A 19,860-nucleotide genomic window follows, 5' to 3' on the forward strand; every position below is an offset into this window, starting at 1 on the left:
CCGAGGCTTGGCCGAGGAGGAACAACGCTCGCTTCCGACTCCGGCCCACCTCTCCGTCCGGAAGGCCTAGCGGAGGAGGAACAGTGCTCGCTTCTGACTTCGACCAGCGTCTTCGATCGGGGATGCATCGAACCTCTACTTACAGCTCTTTTCTGGCCGACTAGGACCAACTGACCGAGGCCGCCCACTCAGTAAGGACCCAAGGAACGGGTAGAGCAAGTAAGGCAGGATGCACAAAGTCAACCACAATACCGAGGACCGTACCCTATACACTTGCAAGGCTGTACCGATAGGACATGTCAGAAGGGTGTCCTGCAACCCTCCAGGCATGTCAGAACCCAAGCAGTGTTGTGGGCGTCGATATTTGCCCTACAGTGTTATGGGCGCCCTCAAACTCCCATACTAGGTGAACATGGTAAAACCCCCTACGTGTCTCTGAACATCAACAGTATGGCATGCACCGACATCTGCCATACCGGAAGAAGACAACGCAACATCCCACATGCATCTGACATCAACAGTATTGTGGGCGCCTACAATCGTCTTGTACCCGACGGCGTGGGCAATAAGACTTAGTAACATACGTACTCTCTCTTGTGACGCGCTCTCTCCCAACAGGGGAGATCAAAAAACTCCGAGGGGATCCCTCAGTTCACTCACACACAACAACAGAACCACTAGGTTTAAACCTCGAGCATAAGCTCAAACACTTAGCGCACAATGGAGCTCCCATCACTCTCGCCCCTTTAGACCAGAGTCTGACCGGACCTCTTGAACCCCCCATCTTTCTCCCTTTCGTTTGTAACCCCACAACAAACTTCGAGCACCTGGGCTCAGGAATAAAGTCACCGACTGACTCAAACTGGACATAGGGCACGTTGCCTGAACCAGTATAAACCCTGTGTCATTGACTGCTAGGTCACATCCGATCACAACGTACGGCAAAACTATAAATATTTACGTGTTGGTCACTTTCTGCACCGACAGTTGGTGCCGTCCGTGGGGAAGACGTTGTACGTTCACACTTTTGGTCATTGAATGGCCCACTTTTCTGCCACCTTCGCCATGGCGGGCTCAAGCGATACGACTCGCATCGGCTCGCTGGAGTTTCCCGCACTCCCACCTAGTTGGATGTGGGTTCCACCCGTCTTCAAGCCGTCCTAGACCTTCCTCTTCGGAAGCCTGGACTTCGTCGCCGATCGGCTCGGTGTGCTTCACCTCCGCGAGGAGGCACCCATCCCGTGCCCGTCGGAGGGGCGCCCTCCATCGGCTCCGGGACACCCGACGACTTCAACGACGAGGCGCCTGCGCTTCATTCGGAGCAAATGCTCTGCTCATTATTTATTATCTTCCGCCGATTATCCAGAGAGACCGCATTGTCCACACCGCAACCACCGCACGATCGGTTCCCCTACGGCCTCACATCCTCCATGGACGCGTACGCTCGGGGGCTTCGGAGCGCGCTGGCGCCATCTCCTCTCACATTCGAATTCGTGGGAATGGCGAACTATGCACCTACCAATTTCCACGAGCTCCTGAATGATGAGGTTGAGAGCGACGGCTCCAGCACCAGCGACGTGGCACCTAGCCACCGTCCGTCCCGGGAGTGCGCTATGGCGGACGCTTCGGGACAGCCGCCGGTGGTAGCGGAGTCCTTACAGACTCACACCCCTTCGGACTCTCGTGCGGGGGCCCTCACCCTTGCACAAGAGCACGTGGTTGAAATTAATAGAACCCGTGCGTGGTACGTTGTTTCGTAAGTCCACGGGACGATGAGGGTATACGGCTCGATCTTGTTCCTTCAATTAATAGAACCCGTGCTAAGTGTAAATGGAACGGTGTTTCCAAACGATGAACATGATCCTAATTAATTAAATTGGTCAAATTAATTAGCATAAGTTTTCCCTGCACGTAAGACTTAGAAAGTTCTAAAATAGCAAAGGTAAAATAGATAACTGAACTTCCCGTGTTGTCTCTTTTTTTTTTTCTTTCATCAATTGAATTTTGGGCCTCACGTTCCATCAGTGTTCCGAAAGATGTTCTATTATATTCCCGTTCCACAAATCGGGACGATGTTCTCGAAACATGAACGTGCCCACATCCCCGTTCCATGGCTGGTAAAGGCGAGACGCATCCTACTCTCTCTTTATTTTTCCAAAGAAACTGTCTATTAGCGTCAGCAGTGTACTCTCATATAGTTGAGAGATGCAGCAAGCTGAGATCGATTATTGGTAGGGGTAGAGCAGATAACAAAGCGCGGCAGCAGTCTGTCAGTTCCAAGCAAAAAAAAGTGGGATAAAACGAAAAATTCAATAAAAAAGGTCCAGCAGTCTGTCAACAATAAGAAAAAATTAAATAAACATGGCCCATGCAGGTCTCGAACCTGCGACCTTCGCGTTATTAGCACGACGCTCTAACCAACTGAGCTAATAGGCCAGTGGTGTTTTTTGTTATATTACATGGTTATTGTTGCATATATTCAATTAAAGCATGGCCCACCATAACATGTGTTCATTTAAAATCTAAGTCTAAAAAAAATAACCGAGAATCTCACCCGGAAAGTCTTGATTCGACAACTCCTAGGGGTAGGGATAATTATAAAAGGAGGTCAATCCGTATATCATCAAAAAGTCTCGTCTAATATATTTTTGCGGCAAAGCTCTTGCCAGCCGTTCTAAAAAATATATCATCAAAAAGGCCTAAAATAAAATTTTCCTAGGTTGGATGCCTGAGTGGTTAATAAGGACGGACTATAAATTCATTGACAATATGTCAACAATGGTTCAAATCCAGCTTGGCCCAAAAATCTAGTGCTTCAAGAATATGAACTAAATCCATTATACCTTTTTTATGGAAGAAAGAGTGTATTATCCATAGAAATAAAAGGATAAAGAGATATGGGGAAATTTATTTCTAATCCATATATAAGTAGTCTAGACTAGAGTGACTCACCTATCTTGAGTCACCCTGATTCAGCATGCATTCCAATGCAAAGTGAAAAAGATACACCAAGATAATATCATTAGTGTGAAACAAAAGGAATGTGGTCGTCTCTAAAAACTAGAATTGTCCATTAATAGAAGCGAACAACATGTTAGAACACCTAGCGCCAATAATGGTTCGTTACTAGAGGTGATCTTTATTATGTAACCGCCTCTATTAAATGATTAAAAGAGTTAGTCTTCGTAATATGGTCACCTTTGTTAATAGTCTATTAACAAAGTGGTTGCTTTGTTAGGATGACTATCTTTGTTAATCCTTTAAAAAAAGTGATCATGCTAACTAGGAAAACACACGTCCCTGTTAATATTAACAAGAGGTATCATTACCGGAGGCAGACGTATTCCTTGGTCCATCTCACCATTTCTAGAGGCGGCACTCGTGAGCGTCCACCTCTATTAATATGGCTATGTATCTCTAAAAATCTATTTTTGTAATAGAAATTTCAGTATATTATCACACAGTTTAGTATTGTAGTTGTTGACATCTGTGATTAAACTCCAGAGTAAATGCACAAGTTATTTCTCCAATATAAAAGGTATATTGTTGAGGCTCGGACAGATATAATTGCACATCGGACTCGGATAGATTTATTTTACTCAATATGATGCCAACGATATCTATTTTGTATCTATATTCTATTTTCCACAAGAGATTTTTTTTCATTATCTTTTCTTTACTTCACACGATGCGGCGTGCCCCTCTCCATCCTAGTCATATACAACTCGGATCCATGGCCCATACTCATACGAGTTAGGACAACATGCGTGCCTAGTGATAGGCAAAGTACGATCTATAAGATGCGTCAACTGACAGTATGTGGAGTTCGATTCCAAACATATTTAAATGGATAATGATCGCTAAATAAATATCTAAACAACAAATCGTTTGGATGACCATGCAACAAGTTATTGGACAGGCTACAGTGACGAACGTCCACGCCTACTGCATGCCCTTGTGCATACGGGAGAGTTTTGTTTTGCGTGGGAACCACCCGCGCCACTCCATTTCTCGCGCACATGCATGCATGGGGACCGCCTGAACCCACGTGGGTCCCAGTCATCTGCCCCGCTTGTGGATGCGAGCCATGGATGCATTTGTCGGCCTCGGGAGTCCACACGCTAGCCCACGACGGCACCCCAGCAGTTGCAGTAGGCGGTTGCGACAGGTAGGTCCTATTGCATCATGTGCAACATCAAAATCTACTTTTGGAACATCCAAATGAAACACTTGCAACATACGTTTAAAATAGTTGAAACACTTGCAACATATGTCTGAAACACTTGCAAAACACTTGAAAACCATTGGAAACATGTGCAATATGCAACATCTAGATAAAACACTTGCATCATATGTGTGAAACATAGGCAACATCAAGATAAAACACTTGCAACGTATATATGAATACAGATGAAACATTTGGAACATACACTTGAAACATACGTGTATAGCCGTTGCAACATATGCAACATCGATCCCGATCTACTTTTGCAACATCCATATAAAACACCTGCAACATATTTTTGAAACATACATTTGCAACATGCGACGTATCCCGTTGCGGCCACCTCCGCCTCGGCAGTGGGGCACCACAATCGTAGCAGGAGGCGAGGCCAGAGGGCTTCTGTCCTAGGGCCCGGCGCTTCTCCTTGCGCCAGTGGCCACCGCCACCATGACCGCGAGAGGCCGCCACGTGGCACTACAAGAATTCTAGGCTTATGTGACAATTAGATTATGACGATAACAGCCTATTTCTTGTCATTGTCTGCCTATAGTGATAAAGTCACTACCGTCATAGAAAGTGGGTCACTAACCAGCTTCTGTGACCATTAGAGGACATTGTCAATGATACGGTGATGATAGTTCTCTTGTCATTGATGCAATGGCACGACTAAAATCGTCACAACATATTCAACAGAATAGCGCCACGTGTATGATGACATGGCAATTTACTTTCAGCCCATATAGCATGGGCTTTTTTCATTATTATTTTCTTTTACCATCAGCGCCTAATTGGCCCAAATGTTTTTTGGTCCAGCTACAAATTGGTGTCTTTTTTTTCATTGCAGCCCAACATTACAATGAGGCCCATATTGTGGGCTGGCCCAATTAAAAAATCATCACAAATAATATAATAGTAATGACCATACATAATTGGTGCCCCAAACATGTATCAGACTGACCGTACATAAACAATAGGCATACAAAATGGCTCACTGTACATGAACAAATAGGCATACAAAATGGCTCACATCCTAGTGTAACAGTCCATACACCAACATGTAGTGCCAGCTATTTGTTCACTAAACAGGTTAATTTGTTCCAGCTATTTCTCCTGTGGCTACCCCCTACGATTCTGAAGCAGACCAACTGGTTATGCATGCCTGCAACTAGAAATTGACGTAGTTAGAATCAGCTCAGATCACTTCGAAATCCATACTCTACTGGAAATCAAAACTGAATACTCCTGTCCTATGGATGAAAACTACTAACAAGAACTGGCTGGCTGGCTTTAAGCCGGTGGCTGGTTCTGGCCCTCACGAAACCACTATTCACGTCCTACCAGAACAGTAATTTTCTCTCACAATAATCAGCTGAAACAGTATTTTTCAGTCCTGCCGAACAGGCCCATGGCAGCGGGAGTGGGAGCGCCGCACGCACACGAGACAGCTGTGGGCCTGGGAGCTAGCCGTGGTAGGATCTGCGTGGCGGTCGAAGCGGCCAGCGCAGAAACCATCGCCGGGGACAAAAGGTCTGGAGCGTACGGGCATGGGTGGATATGGAGCAAAGCTCACACAGCCACACCGGCTGCGGAAGGCAGCCACAGGTCACCGCATGCGAAGTCGAGGAACCGCTGCGCAGCGGCGAATGGCGGCCTTCATGCCTTGGCCGTGATCGACGACGTGCACAGCAGCATATGATCAAGAATGTGACATAACTATACATGATAAGATAGGATAAGAATGTGACATAACTATACATGATAAGATACGCCGTGCACAGCAGCATATGAGACGAGAGGATAAGATAGGAGAGAGTTAATAATAAGATCGGATGGTAGCGAGAATGAAGACATGCATCCGAGGCTCCTTCTGGGTCCGCTACAGCTTTCGGATGGTCGGATGCCCTCAGCACAGCAGCATTTTCGACGTTATGCGTTCTATTGGAACGTACCGACACATTGCTTGCGGGCTTGCACCAACGACGACAGATGATGCTAGAGTTGTAAATTATCGTTCCAATGTACGCGAAGCTAGTATATGATCAAGTGATAAATACATAGGCAAATATCCATTTTTTGAAGTATAATATACATAAAAAATCTATTGTTGAGAGCTGTGATGTGCCGTATTATTTTTTCCATGCATGTGACATAACTATACATGATATATTGACCGTGCATTGCATGCATGCACGATGCATACAACACATTCAACATCAGTCACTTTTGCTTCAACCATCCGTTCTTTTTTCGTTCCATGTTTTGAACAAAGCGTGGTGGTACGTTTGTTACGCGCGAGGTGTGATGTGCGCCCTGAGCGGCGACTTCATCTTGGTGATGAACCCATAGAGCTCCGTCATGTCAACACCACCACCATCGGCACTGCCACTGCCTTCCTCCCCCACCGTCGGCAGCGCCGCCGCCGTCCACTCGAACTCACGCACCAGCGGGGCAAGGAAGTCTTTGATGAACTGCACGGCCATCGAGGCACCCGGGCACGCCCTCTGCCCCGCGCCGAACGGCATCATCCTGATCTCCTTCGGCCCCGCGGGTACCGGACCAACGTCTTCGCCTTCACCGCCGGGAAGGAAACGCTCCGGCCGGAACTCGTCGGGATCCGTCCATAGCCTGCTGTCCTTCCCGATGTCCCCTAGCATGAACTGCACCCGCATGCCGCCAGCCGGTACGGTTGCTGTGCCAACCACCGCGCCCTCGGAACGGACCTCGCGCATGACCAGCTGGAATGGCGGGTGCAGCCGGAGGCCTTCGAGCACGACGGCGTGCAGGTACGTCGTCGACCTGCCGGCAGGGCACTTGTCCGAGACGGAGCCATCGTCAGCATCACCACCACCATGACCATGGTTCCCGGCGATGACCTCACGGCGTAGCTTTGCCTGGATCTCCGGCTGGTTGACGAGATGGGCGAGCGTCCACTCAAGAGCGGTCACGACCCCCTCCGCGGCACCGAAGAACTCCACGACGAGGCTCACCATCTCGCCCTCCGTGAGCGCACGCTTGTCCCGGGGATCGTCTTCGTCGGGGATGCTACGGTTGTCGATGAGCGTGTCGAGGTAAGGTCGTCGGACGCCGCCACTGTCGCCGGCGCCATCATGGTGCCCAGTCCTTTGACGACGGCGCCTCGCCGCCTCGATGAGGGGGACGAACAGCGCGGCCTGCTGGCTGCGGAAGGCGAGGAACCGTCGCCACTTTCTCCAGTGCCAGAGTCTCGCCATGGTTGAGCGGGCGAAGACCTTGGCTTCCGCGATGGCGGCAGTGAACTCCAGCATCATGGGTTCCATGGAACGCACGTGGCGCGCGTCGACGTCGTCGCCGAAGCAAACGCGCGCGAGCATGGAGAACACCGCGGGGTAGAGTTTGTGACGGATGACCACGTCGCCGGCGCCGAGGCCGGCGACGTGGGCGTCCACGGCATCCTGCTGGAGCGGAGCCAGGAGGCCTTGCCGCCAGGGCTGGAGAATCGCGGCGTTGAGGTTAGACCGGAGCGCGCGCCAGTGGGGGCCGTAGGGCACCGTGGTGAGCCCATGGCTCTGGCTGCGGCGGCGCCGGCCTGTGATCAGCGGCACGGGGAAGGGCGTGGCTGGGCGGTTCGAGAACACGTCGGCCTGCTCAATGAGCGCCTGGCGAGCGACGGCCGCGTCGCGGATTTTAATGGTTGGCTGCCGGTGGGAGCGTGCGGTGCTCCTCCGCCGCCGGTACTGAGCAAGGCAAACGATTATAATGGCCAGGATGAAGCTAAGCAGCTGAATTGCTTCCATGGCTTCTAGACTCAACTCAACTATGCATGCAATGCAAAGGCTAAATTTATATAGAACACTAGAAGATAACAGCGCATTGCTGCGAGAATTACGAAGAATTTAGAAATTAGAATAGAATTAAGTGGAGATGGTAGTTAATGCAAGAAGATGTGGATGACTTTAGAATGAAATTAAGTGGAGATGACGTGGATAGTTTGCATTAAGAAATTAGAAGTTAGTGAGATGACATGTCTATAAGTGGGAGATGATGTGCATAGTTAGTGGAAGATAATGTGGATGATATTAAAAGATTGGAAGTTAGTGGAATCACTACGAGAAATAGGTTTATACATGACGATTCACTGGTGACCTTCTAAGAAAACATCATAGAATTCTATTGTCTGTGACGGTTTATTCCACGGGTGATTTATCTATGACGACTTGTTTAGTTGTCATCAAGGTTGGACGTCACAAAACATTTTTGCTTCCGTCTCCCTCCAGAGGCCGGCCCAGTAGCGACGAGGCCCAAAAGAATCCATTCCCACGGCCAGCTGATTCCTCCCGGGTTCTCAATTCCTCTCTCCAGTTCCCACACCAACCCATTACCCATACGCACTCAGCCATTCTATTCTCCATCCCAAATTCCAAACCCTAACTTTTCCTTCCTCACCCAGCGGCGGCGCGAGTTGGTGGCGCGGGGCGCCACCTCCGCAACGGCGCGAGTAGAGGGTGCAGGCGGTAGCGCGCACCAGCGAGGAGGAAGCGGCGCGGCGCGGCGCCATCCATGACCGCGTGAGCAGGGGCTACGAGCGGCAGCGCGCACCAGCGAGGAGGCGGCGGCGAGGAGCGAGCGGCACGCGTGGCGGCGAGGAGGGAGCAGTGCACGCGGCGGCTGCGCAGACAGGGAGCCCTGGAGCAGCACTCGCGGGCAGCCCCAGCGAGTGGGAGCCGCGCAATGGCACCTATTGAACCCAATGGGGCTCAAGGGCTCGAGTCCCCCGACGCTGACTCAGGAAACCAACTGATCGCGCAGGTCGCGGGCGGGACAAACATGGGCGAACACCCTGACCGGCAGAAAACACAGGAATCTACAGCCCTAGGAAAGAGTACCAAGATACTCAGCCTCCAACCGACTCACCAGTCGGACGTAGGCTCGGGGGCTACACCGACCGGGTGCGCTCGCACGCACCCGCTGGCAAGCCAAAAAATCCCCCAGACGATTCTACCCAAATCGCCTAGGGGCTCGAGGGCTACACCCACTGGGTGCGCTCACGCGCACCCGCTGGTAAAACGAAAAATCCCCCCAGACTATTCTACCCGAATCACCCGGGCGCTCCTGTCGGGTTCATCAACCCAGGGTCCCTAATGGGCCCGCTTCCCAGCAAAAGCTCGGCATAGAAAACGGCATTACAAATGATGCGTGACTCTTGGGCCAGCCTAGATACCTAATGATAGGCCGGAAGAGTGATCCAGTCTCCGACTGGAAGGCCTGGCCAAGGAGGAGGACGACGCTCGCCTCCGACTCTGACCCGCTTCTCCGACCGGAAGGCCTAGCAAAGGAGGGCACGACGCTCGCTTCCGACTCCGACCCGCTTATTCGACCGGAAGGCCTGGCCAAGGAGGGGACGACGCTCGCTTTCGACTCCGACCCGCTTCTCCGACCGGGAATACACCGAACCTCTGCTTACGGCTCTTCTCTGACCAGCGCGGTCAGAGCCGACTAGGAACGACCGGCCGGGGGCGCCCCGCTCGGTGAGGACCCGAGAAATCAGGTGGAGCAGATAAGGTAAGGCGCTCAAAGTCAACCGCAATACCAAGGACCGTACCCTGCACACCTGTAGGACAGTACCGCCAACCATGTCAGAAGGGTGCTTTGCAACCTTCCAGATATGTCAGAGCATGAACAGTATTGTGGGCGCTGACATTTGTCCTACAGTATGGTAGGTGCCAATATTTGCCATACGAGAAGAACACGATGGAGCCCACCACATGCATCTGGGCGTCAACAGTATTGTGGACGTCGATAAACTGTCTTGTACCAACGACATGGGCAACAAGACTAGGTAGCACACACACTCTCTCTATCACTTGTAAGGTCATCCCCTTCATCTATAAAAAGGGTTGCGCTCTCTCCTAAAGGAGGACGGTTCATTCCGACTCTCTCTCTCTCTGCTAGCTTTAGATATTCTGAGCACTTGAACAGCTCCACAGCTCTAGAACTCTAAAGCTACACAGAGCATATGTTTCAATACTTAGTGCACGTAGGAGCTCCCGTCACTCTTGGCCCTTCGGTTCAGAGTCCGACCGGACCTCTAACACCCCCATCTTATTTCCACTCGTTTGTAACCCCACAGCATACTTCGAGCACCTGAGCTCAGGAATAAAGTCACCGATCGAGTCAAACTGGACGTAGGACACGTTGCCTGAATCAGAATAAACCCTGTGTCATTGAGTACGAGGCCATATCCGATCACAACGTACGGCAAAACGACAAATATTTACTTGTTGGTCACTTTTGGCACCGACAGAATGCTTCACGGTTGATTTTAGTGTGTGCGTTCATCTCTGCAGCACCAGTGCACCACTCTTATGTGCTACTCTGAGTCCTATCTACATTTGCTTTCCTACCTTTATTTACATGCATGGTTACCTGAATGAATTAACATCCACAGATACTGCCAGGAGGCTTTCCCTGTGATTAACTTGTAGCAATGATTCACTTTAATTTGTATTTGTTAAGCAATAATGCCAGGAGGCTTTCCCTGTGAAGTCTGAGAAATGAAATCATTAGTAAGAAAGAGGAACTGCACCCCCATTCTATTGGTTCTGCATGTGCTTATTTGATTCTTAGCCTGGGATTTTCCTTGTCCAGCCAATAGGAGCAAGGTTGATTAACATGTTTCTGAAAATTAATGCAAATATGAAGATTGGTTGCCATTGTCACGCTGAGTCTATCTTGTCTGAAGGTATAGAAAATTCAGCCATTTACCCTTCAGCTCTGCCTTAGTATTCTATATATATAGAATAACAATTTTTCAAGTGTATATATAAGTTGGTATTGTACAGTCAAATAATTTTCTCCCTATTTATACATTAGCTTTCCAATCCAACAAGGGATGATGCCGCAACCACCAATAGACATATATGCAATTCAGCCAACACCTCAGTCAATTACTGTATAAGTGTATATATCAAATTTAATCTACAAACTGAATTTACAAGGGCTAGATATGTGGGTTGGACATATTGTAGCTCTACTTGTTTTGCTCTCAAATTTAATCTACAAGCTAATTCTATCATATTTAGATTCTCATGCTCTACTTGTTGGCCTCTCAAAAATATATGCATTAAACTAGTTAACTAGTTTCAAAGCTTCGTAATAAATAGATGACATTTCTTTTTACAATCTTTGCTAGCAAAACTGACTTATATTCATTTGATTTTCAGGTAGCACATCTTATGGACAGCAAGCCAATTGAAGTGCTCGTTGATACTAAAGTTTAGTTATTTTAGACTCCCGGTAGATCAAATTTTTTAAGTTCAAACTTAGTTGTTGTGATAGTCAAACTAAATGGTTGTGAGCTAGGCCAATTTGTAGTTTGATGTTCGGTGTGACTGTTGTGGACATGCTAATACATGAATGAAGCAATGTTTGTTTTTATGATTGGTGTATCTTATGAGCTATGATGCATATTAATGCAGTGATGATTTGGCACTAATTTGTGATGTTCCATTTCATCACTATGGTTTGGATCTGGGCTTGGATATGGGCTGGTTATAGGAGACCGGCAACTAATCCATGACGACCATAAATACCAATCTGTCATGACTCAATTTGGTCCAGCAAATGTATGATGCGAGATACATGATGGTTTTTTATCGTCATGGCAAGTTAACCGTGACAAGTTTTTGACTGTCTGTGACCAAAGTAATCCGTCTTGTAAAACCACAATTCTTGTAGTGAATGGCATGTCTATAAATAGGACATGTATAGTTAGTGGAAGATGATGTGGATGGCATTAAGAGATTGAAAATTAGTGGGATGACATGTCTATAAGTGCGGGATGATAGTAAATGGAAGATGGCGTGGATGACTTGCATATTGAAATAGAACTCATAGTGGCTGTTAGCTTCGTAAAAATATAGATATAGATACAAGTCTTGTTGAGTCGCACACCTCTTATTTATTGGAAGATTATTATACTATATATGTGCGCTATTTTTTGCGGGTGTCCTTATTTACATGTTTATTAGGGCACTTTCAATTAGAAACCACATGGTTTTATGTCTATTAATAAAGATGTCAACTAGCAATACATGCTTACGTTGGCTGGTTAATGAGCGCCTGGCGAGAGGCGCCTCGGATTTTAATGGTCGGCTGCCGGAGGGAGTGTGTGGTGCTCCTCCGCCGCCGGTGCTGAGCAAGGGAAACGATAATAATGGCCAGGGTGAAGCTAAGCAACTGAACTGCTTCCATGGTTTATAGAATCAAGATTGATGTCAACTATGCAAGCACGGTGCCATTGTTGCATACATTTATTTATATCAGCGGGAAGATGCTTATATATGTGTTTTTTTTTTTCCTGCCGGTATCATCACTCTATTTATATACTCCAATGTAACGTGTTTGTTACACTAAACTAATTTATACTAATGATGCCAATGATCAAGAATCTCTTCAGCACGCATACCGTCCTTCGAATCAATAAGAAGGCAACCAGACTTGCCACTTGGTTGCACTTGCACCTAGATAGCTTGGTGGTAGTTGTCTCATTGATGTTGCTTGGAGGAGTTCGAGGTCCGAGAAGCATGCACATGGCATAGAAACCTACCGTGTTGGAGTGGAAATGAATTATCCATAGTTCGTTTTCACAGATCAAGAGAAGCAACATCTTAATCCTTTAGATTTAATTTTCACGCAACATAATTGTTTAAGCACACAATTCAAGAGCATTATATAATATTATATATATATATATATATATATATATATATATATATATATATATATATATATATATATCTCTCCCGTGTTTCATGCCAACAATTCTTATTGATGATAGTGGACCTCTTGAACTCGACATGCTAGCTACCGCAAGCATATATAACTAGCAGGTGCAAATGATAAAACAATGTGAATAAATGTCAACTACAACAGAAGAAGCGTATCGCATGCTTATATCATTGAGTACCACTACGTCAAAAAGCATTTCTAGGGGCGGTTGTAGATCATTTATAGGAGCGGTTTACCCAGCCGCCCCTACGCAAAGGTCTCTACAAATTATGCATTTGTAGGGACGGTTCCCACCAGGCGGCCCCTACAAATTGATTTTTAGGGGCGGCTGGTAATAAGAGCCGCCCCTACAAATCGATTTGTAGGGGCGGCTGGTGTTTCCAGTGGCCCCTACAAATCTATTTGTAGGGGCGGCTCTTATTACCAGCCGCCCCTAAAATCAATTTGTAGGGGCGGCTGGAAACACCAGCCGCCCCTACAAATCGATTTGTAGGGACGGTTCAATTAGAACCGCCCCTATAGTACGTTTTCCCACCAAAAAAATCAAATTTTCAATTCAAATCGCTTTGCCGAACGTCCCACAACCAACGTTCCGAACCGCGTTCGCGTTGCCGAACGCCCCGTGACCAGCGTTCGCGGTGCCGAACACCCCGCGACCGCGACTACAAACATAAGAGTATCTATAAACTACAATACAATTCCAATTCACATGAATATATACAATCCATCATTAAATAGACAAATTCCATACACATTGTTATCAAGCGTCCTAGAGCTAGCTTTTTGTCTCACGAAGGTGTGGTACTGAGGATTTGTACTAACTCAGACTCTCGGTCATGGTAGGCGCCTCTGACGGTGTACAATCTGGTCCAATATGAAGTTGCAAAGGTCGTCGACGAGCTCTAAGAGTTGGTCATCCTTGTATGGGTCTCTTTTCATTCCTTTCTCTTCTCTCCACTACAAGAAACAAGTTTTGGTTTAGTATTTCATACCATTTACGAAGTTTTTATACTATGGGTGAGAGGTTCAAACTTACCCTTAAGGGGTGTCTCCTGTAGGCATCGGTGTTACCCATCATAGAACATATATAGTATCCACAATGTACACTCCCAGGCTTCTGCTTAGGGCACTGTGTGTTTTGCATATGAAAATGTTTAGTAATGCTTTTGATAGCCATGTAATGGAGTACTGAAGAAGTAAGTTACACTTACCGCACATAGTGTTTTTATAGCCAGCTTTTCCTTCCTTGCTGGATCATGCCTTCCATGATGATTAGTGACATAGAACCTAAATGCCCTGTTCGAATTATTTTAGCAAATACAACTTGTTAGTATCCAAAAGTGAACGTTACAAGTATGTATACAAATATAAGCTAATGAGGATTGTCGATATGTATACGTCTTGAGAATCGATATGAAGTCTTTGTATGTCACCGTGTCCTTATCTAATGAATCAAAGACCTATGCCATGCTCCTCCCGACATCGACGGCTATAAATCCAGTGGTTGCTGCATGGATTTAATTATAGAACTAGATAAGCCCTTTTGCATCGAATGAAATATATGAACAAAACTTTAAGTATAGAGTTGAGCTTACTCGAAGTTGTATGGTAGCCATATAGTAGAGTGGTGTTGGAGATTTTTGAAAGCCAAGGCAATGTATGCGCAACCTTAAGGGACTCTTCCCTTAGCTTCGCACTATGGATGCGCTCTTTCTCCCGAAGAGTCTTTGCAGCTGCTAGCTCTTTGGCATCCAGTGTCCACCGTTTAGGGTAATTAAAATTTGTTTGGGCTATAGCTTGAGGGTCTACATACCCGGCTTTCACACTTAGCATTTGTTTGACAATGTGCACTTGCATTCTATAATCACGGCGTGGGTTAGTTACAACATAATTCAAATATTACATTCATATCATATCGGGAGGACAAGGACTTACAAGCACCACGTGCGAATTAGATTCATCTCCATTTCTCCCAGGTGAAAGCATGTGTGCATGTCATTGAAGTCAAAGACAATTTTCCCGGCTGGCTTCCAAATGTGCCGGTGGGAAAGCATGCTTGTATGATATCTATGCTCGTTGGGAGAACACGCAAGTACCAATCATGGAACCTTCTCATTCCAAGTGGTAGGCGCTGGATGTCGGTTTGGTAGGAAGGGCTTGCCTCTTTCATATTTTTTCGGGCAATCCTTTGACCATTCGATGGCATCAACATTTGGATACTACTTTGCAATTTGGTGGAGTTTGCCACTGATGGCCTCCTCAGAACCCATGATGGGACTTTTTTAACTTGGTTTTCAGGCTTGAACTGATCATGGAAATACCACTTGGACACCAACGAGACGTCTTTGATCGAAACATAAACTGGCCTTATGTTGATTGGAATCTTCTTTCGGAGTTCCCATTTAGGCATCATCATCTTCTTGTGCATCACCTTCTTCAGGAGGCACTCGTTGTTCATGTATCGATTTGTTTGAAATGTACGACTATTATATGTGATCTTGATGGATAGCGTAGTCAAATTGTATAGTTTATTAAATTGTCAGTGCTATACTGCTATAGCTCTCGCCATAAATACAAGTATGACCATTGTTGTCCCCAGGCAGCCACTACCACAGGCAGGCATGTCTGTGAATTATTTCCATGTTTGTGATGTGATGCATGACCCTTGGCCTCTGAATGCTTCCGACTATGGACTATGCATGGTAGCACATTGTGCAGAAGGAGCCTCTGAATGATGATATGTGAGCAGATATGTAATTCTGTCTCTGAATGGTTCCAACCATATATCTGCAACTGTTGATGATCAAAATCTTGATCAGTTCAGCGGAAATAAATTAAATACAGTAGCAGACTAGCAGTGTGAATTGTGAAAGGCGAGAGTGATTCCTAGCTAAGCTAGCTGTTGCCTGTTGGGCAAGCAACCTTGATTGCCGGCTTTTCAACTCGATCGAAGTCCAACATAGTAGGTGAAGGTGAGGTGAAGCCGCGGTACGTGACATGATGTACCTAATCATATATATATTTTTATGCATTCATGCATGCATGGATTGAGTGCTTGCTATATACTACCTAGCTTCAAGCTTATACTAACAGACTGAGTCCAGGAGTTTCTGCTATAAATATGGATGTCCTGATGTCCATGTTCCCAGCAAGCTAGCTACCTCCAGAGCTCCAAGCAATACAATACACCTCACTGCACTCAGAGGCACAAAGACTAGCCTGTAGCCCTGTACGAGATGGCTGCAGCAACATCAGCTGCAAGATGCAGCGGCAAAGGCGTCGCTCTCCTCTTGCTCCTTGTGTTGCTGGCCGGCACCACAGACACCTCGTCGGCGCAGCTGGGCACCAGCTTCTACTCCCACTCGTGCCCCGGCGTGTACGATGCCGTCAGGTCGGTGTTGCAGGCCGCCATCGCCAGGGAGCAGCGCATGGGCGCCTCCATCCTCCGTCTCTTCTTCCATGACTGCTTCGTCCAAGTACGTACATACAGTAACAGTACTCGCTCGCTCCGCCATTATTAATTAGTAATTACTAACACAATCAAGCAACTTGTGATTATATATATATATACGTATATATGTATAATAATAATGTGATCGATCATGGTGTAGGGTTGCGACGCCTCGCTGCTGCTGGATGACACGCCCAGTTTCAGGGGCGAGAAGATGGCCAACCCCAACAACGGCTCCGCCAGAGGATTCGAGGTCATCGACGCCATCAAGTCGGCCGTCGAGAAGGTCTGTCCCGGCGTGGTCTCCTGCGCCGACATCCTCGCCATCGCCGCAAGAGATAGCGTCGTCATCGTAAGCCTAGATAGCCGGCCCTTGCAGTATAGTTATATTCTTTTTGAATCACTTCAGAGCTAGAAAGATGCATGAGACTGATGAACCTGCAACTGCAACTGATGGATGCATGCATGCACACATGCAGCTGGGTGGTCCGAGCTGGGACGTCAAGGTTGGGAGGAGGGACTCGAGGACGGCGAGCTTCAGCGGCGCCAATAACAACATCCCGCCGCCGACGTCGGGCCTCGCCAATCTGACGTCGCTCTTCGCCGCGCAAGGCCTCTCCCAGAAGGACATGGTCGCGCTCTCTGGTGCGTACTTATACTATCCCACTACATCTACATTAGTAATTAACTACTAGCTGTAAATTAATGCAATGCTAATTCTCCAATAAATTAAACTTGTCACTCAACTTTGGAGATATATATAAGAATGTGAATTTAGCAATTCCACACTGTTTCTCAATCACTAGCTCAATATAGATATTTGGCAGAGATTAAGTTTATGTGCTAGATTAAGTTAAGTGGTATAGTATTGATCATTCATTTCCTCCACCCATTTGTAACTTTGTATCATGTTTAATTCATTCCAAAATATAAGTCATTAAATATTTTCATATGTGCCGCTTTGCCTCTTTTTCCAGGAGCCCACACCATTGGCTTAGCACGTTGCACCAACTTCAGAGCCCACGTATACAATGATACCAACATCGATGGCAGCTTCGCAAGAACAAAGCAATCGGTTTGCCCTAGGACCTCAGGTTTTGGTGACAACAATTTGGCGCCTCTGGACCGTCAAACCCCAACTGTCTTTGAGAACAACTACTACAAGAACCTTGTTTGCAAGAAGGGGCTTCTACACTCTGACCAGGAGCTCTTCAATGGTGGATCCACAGATGCGCAAGTCCAATCATATGTTAGTAGCAAGGGCGCATTCTTTGCGGACTTTGTGACCGGCATGATCAAGATGGGTGACATCACGCCATTGACCGGCTCCAATGGGGAGACCAGGAAGAACTGCAGAAGGATTAATTAAGAGGCAGTGCACACTAGCAACCTATCATTCTATCGATCCGTTGAGGATTTTCAATAACGTCCTACTTTCTTTCAAGATTGCAATCCTTCCATTTTACACAAAATTGTTAAATCATTATGTTGTACTAGTTTGTTGAGATTATGTCTGTTTGTTTAAATATAAGTAATAATCTATCATTTTATGTATACAAACCTTTTTCTTGAGTATATATATGCCATATACTTTTTGCATGTGAACAACTAAGGTGCTTTCTCCACCTCTTGTGTACTAAATCGGTTAATTCTTTATTTACAATTGTTTGATCGAACACATATATACTCTAAATTAAAGCTAATAAAGATGCTCTAAAGTACGATGTCATAACATTATTATTATGTGATTTTTTTTCTTGCTTTGACTGGTTCAAGATCGAGAGTCTAACTAATCTCGCGGCATGCATGTCTTAATTTCTCTGCGTGCTTGGTCTAATTTAATTTGCGGTGATAGCGACAAAGCAATGCAAGAAAGGTAGTATAGGAGTATATATAGCGGTTAGCTAGGTAAGGCGTGCACGCGCGGCCACTTTTTCGTGCAAGCACACATGTCAATGTAGCTGTTGGTTTTTGTTTTTTACTTTGTATTCCAAGAAGGTTTATCAAGTACGAAGAACAATTGGATCTTATATATCGAGGTGCTAATTAACTTCTGTTACGTACTAAAATAAACAGACCTTAGTTGCTACGGAAGAACAATTGAAGAAAGCCCTTTGTGTGTTCCATCCGTGAATTCATAGCTTCTAACTAAAAGCATCATCAAGCATTTTTTGGTTACTACCCATGCCACTACCGGAAACCGGCACTTTGCTGAATGCCGGAAGCTTTACCGAGTGTATTTTATCGGGCACTCGGCAAAGACGGCTTTGCCGAGTGTTTTTTTCGGCACTCGGCAAAGACGGCTTTGCCGAGTGTTTTTTTCGGCACTCGGCAAAGATGGCTTTGCCGAGTGTTTTTTCGGCACTCGGCAAAGATGTATTTTGCCGAGTGCCATTTTTCGGCACTCGGCAAAATACGTCTTTGCCGAGTGCCTTTTTTCTGGCACTCGGCAAAGATGTATTTGCCGAGTGCCATTTTTTGGCACTCGGCAAAATGGGTCTTTGTCGAGTGCCTTTTTTTTTGGCACTCGACAAAGAGGCATTTTGCCGAGTGCCATTTGTTGGCACTCGGCAAAATGCCTCTTTGCCGAGTGCCTTTTTTTGGGCACTCGGCAAAGAGGCATTTTGTCGTGTGCATTTTTTTTTGGCCCTCGGCAAATCATTTTTTCAAAGCAATTTTTGAGGCCCTAAATGAATTCTAATGAAAAACTTTTCAACTACAAAGTTGTATAACTTCTCAAGATCTACAAAGTTTATTTTGATCATTTTTCATTTGACAAAGCGACAATAACGTTGTTCATAAAATCTACTTCTCTCTCATATCTCTCATATTAGTTTCATGAAAGTAGAAGAGAGATATATAAGATTTGTGAATAATGTTACTACAACTTTGTAGATCTTGAGAAGTTATGAAATTTTGTAGTTGGCAACATTTTGATTTGAAATCATCTTGTCATGCAAAAACGACGTTTGAATTTGAAAATTTGAAAATTTGATTTTTTCAAAAGACCTCGGATAGAAAAACTTCCTAAATGAAAATTGTAGATCTCCAAAAGTTATGAAACTATGTAGTTGACAACTTTTTGATTTGAAATCATCTTATCATGCAAAACTACGTTTGAATCTCTAAAATTTGAAATTTGAATTTTTCAAACGACCTCGGATGGAAAAAATTCTAAATGAAAATTGTAGATCTCGAAAAGTTATGAAACTTTGTAGTTGACCACTTTTTGATTTGAATTCGTTTAGGGCCTCAAACAAGTAATTTACTCTCGATTTAGTATAATATATGAGGATAGATAACGGAATCTAGACACAAGTGACAGTGTAGCAGTGGTAGAGCAGCAGACACACGAGGGAGTGAGTTTGAATCCCGCCGGCCGCGTTAGCCGCGAATTTTGCGCAAAAAATACAGCGAC

The 19,860-nt window shown here is 46.0% G+C and overlaps 2 protein-coding genes and 1 non-coding gene across 3 annotated transcripts; 1 reads left to right on the top strand and 2 right to left on the bottom strand.

Annotated features, from left to right (window-relative positions):
* Positions 1 to 2,362: 2,362 nt before the first annotated feature.
* Positions 2,363 to 2,436, bottom strand: TRNAI-AAU (transfer RNA isoleucine (anticodon AAU)). The gene has a single exon. It is a non-coding gene; the product is annotated as a tRNA-Ile (tRNA).
* Positions 2,437 to 6,510: 4,074 nt separating this feature from the next.
* On the bottom strand, positions 6,511 to 7,998 carry LOC136502998 (cytochrome P450 89A2-like). The gene has a single exon (XM_066498221.1). It carries the CDS (start codon positions 7,996 to 7,998, stop codon positions 6,511 to 6,513), a length of 1,488 nt encoding a protein of 495 aa, XP_066354318.1.
* An 8,155-nt stretch (positions 7,999 to 16,153) lies between these two features.
* Positions 16,154 to 18,015, top strand: LOC136505775 (peroxidase 4-like). Its single transcript, XM_066500923.1, has 4 exons — positions 16,154 to 16,467; positions 16,603 to 16,794; positions 16,922 to 17,087; positions 17,420 to 18,015. The coding sequence occupies exons 1-4, from the start codon at positions 16,228 to 16,230 to the stop codon at positions 17,809 to 17,811; spliced, it is 990 nt and encodes a 329-aa protein (XP_066357020.1). The 5' UTR covers positions 16,154 to 16,227; the 3' UTR covers positions 17,812 to 18,015.
* Positions 18,016 to 19,860: the final 1,845 nt, after the last annotated feature.

This window comes from Miscanthus floridulus, chromosome 14 (genome assembly GCF_019320115.1).
Source record: "Miscanthus floridulus cultivar M001 chromosome 14, ASM1932011v1, whole genome shotgun sequence".
Taxonomy (NCBI): domain Eukaryota; kingdom Viridiplantae; phylum Streptophyta; class Magnoliopsida; order Poales; family Poaceae; genus Miscanthus; species Miscanthus floridulus.

What these genes read in the sequence shown, in the direction of transcription:
- LOC136502998 (XM_066498221.1), bottom strand. Translation starts at nt 7,998, where the DNA reads ATGGAAGCAATTCAGCTGCTTAGCTTCATCCTGGCCATTATAATCGTT.
- LOC136505775 (XM_066500923.1), top strand. Translation starts at nt 16,228, where the DNA reads ATGGCTGCAGCAACATCAGCTGCAAGATGCAGCGGCAAAGGCGTCGCT. An exon ending in TCCATGACTGCTTCGTCCAA is followed by an intron (nt 16,468 to 16,602) that starts GTACGTACATAC and finishes ATCATGGTGTAG; the next exon opens with GGTTGCGACGCCTCGCTGCT. An exon ending in GGACATGGTCGCGCTCTCTG is followed by an intron (nt 17,088 to 17,419) that starts GTGCGTACTTAT and finishes CTCTTTTTCCAG; the next exon opens with GAGCCCACACCATTGGCTTA.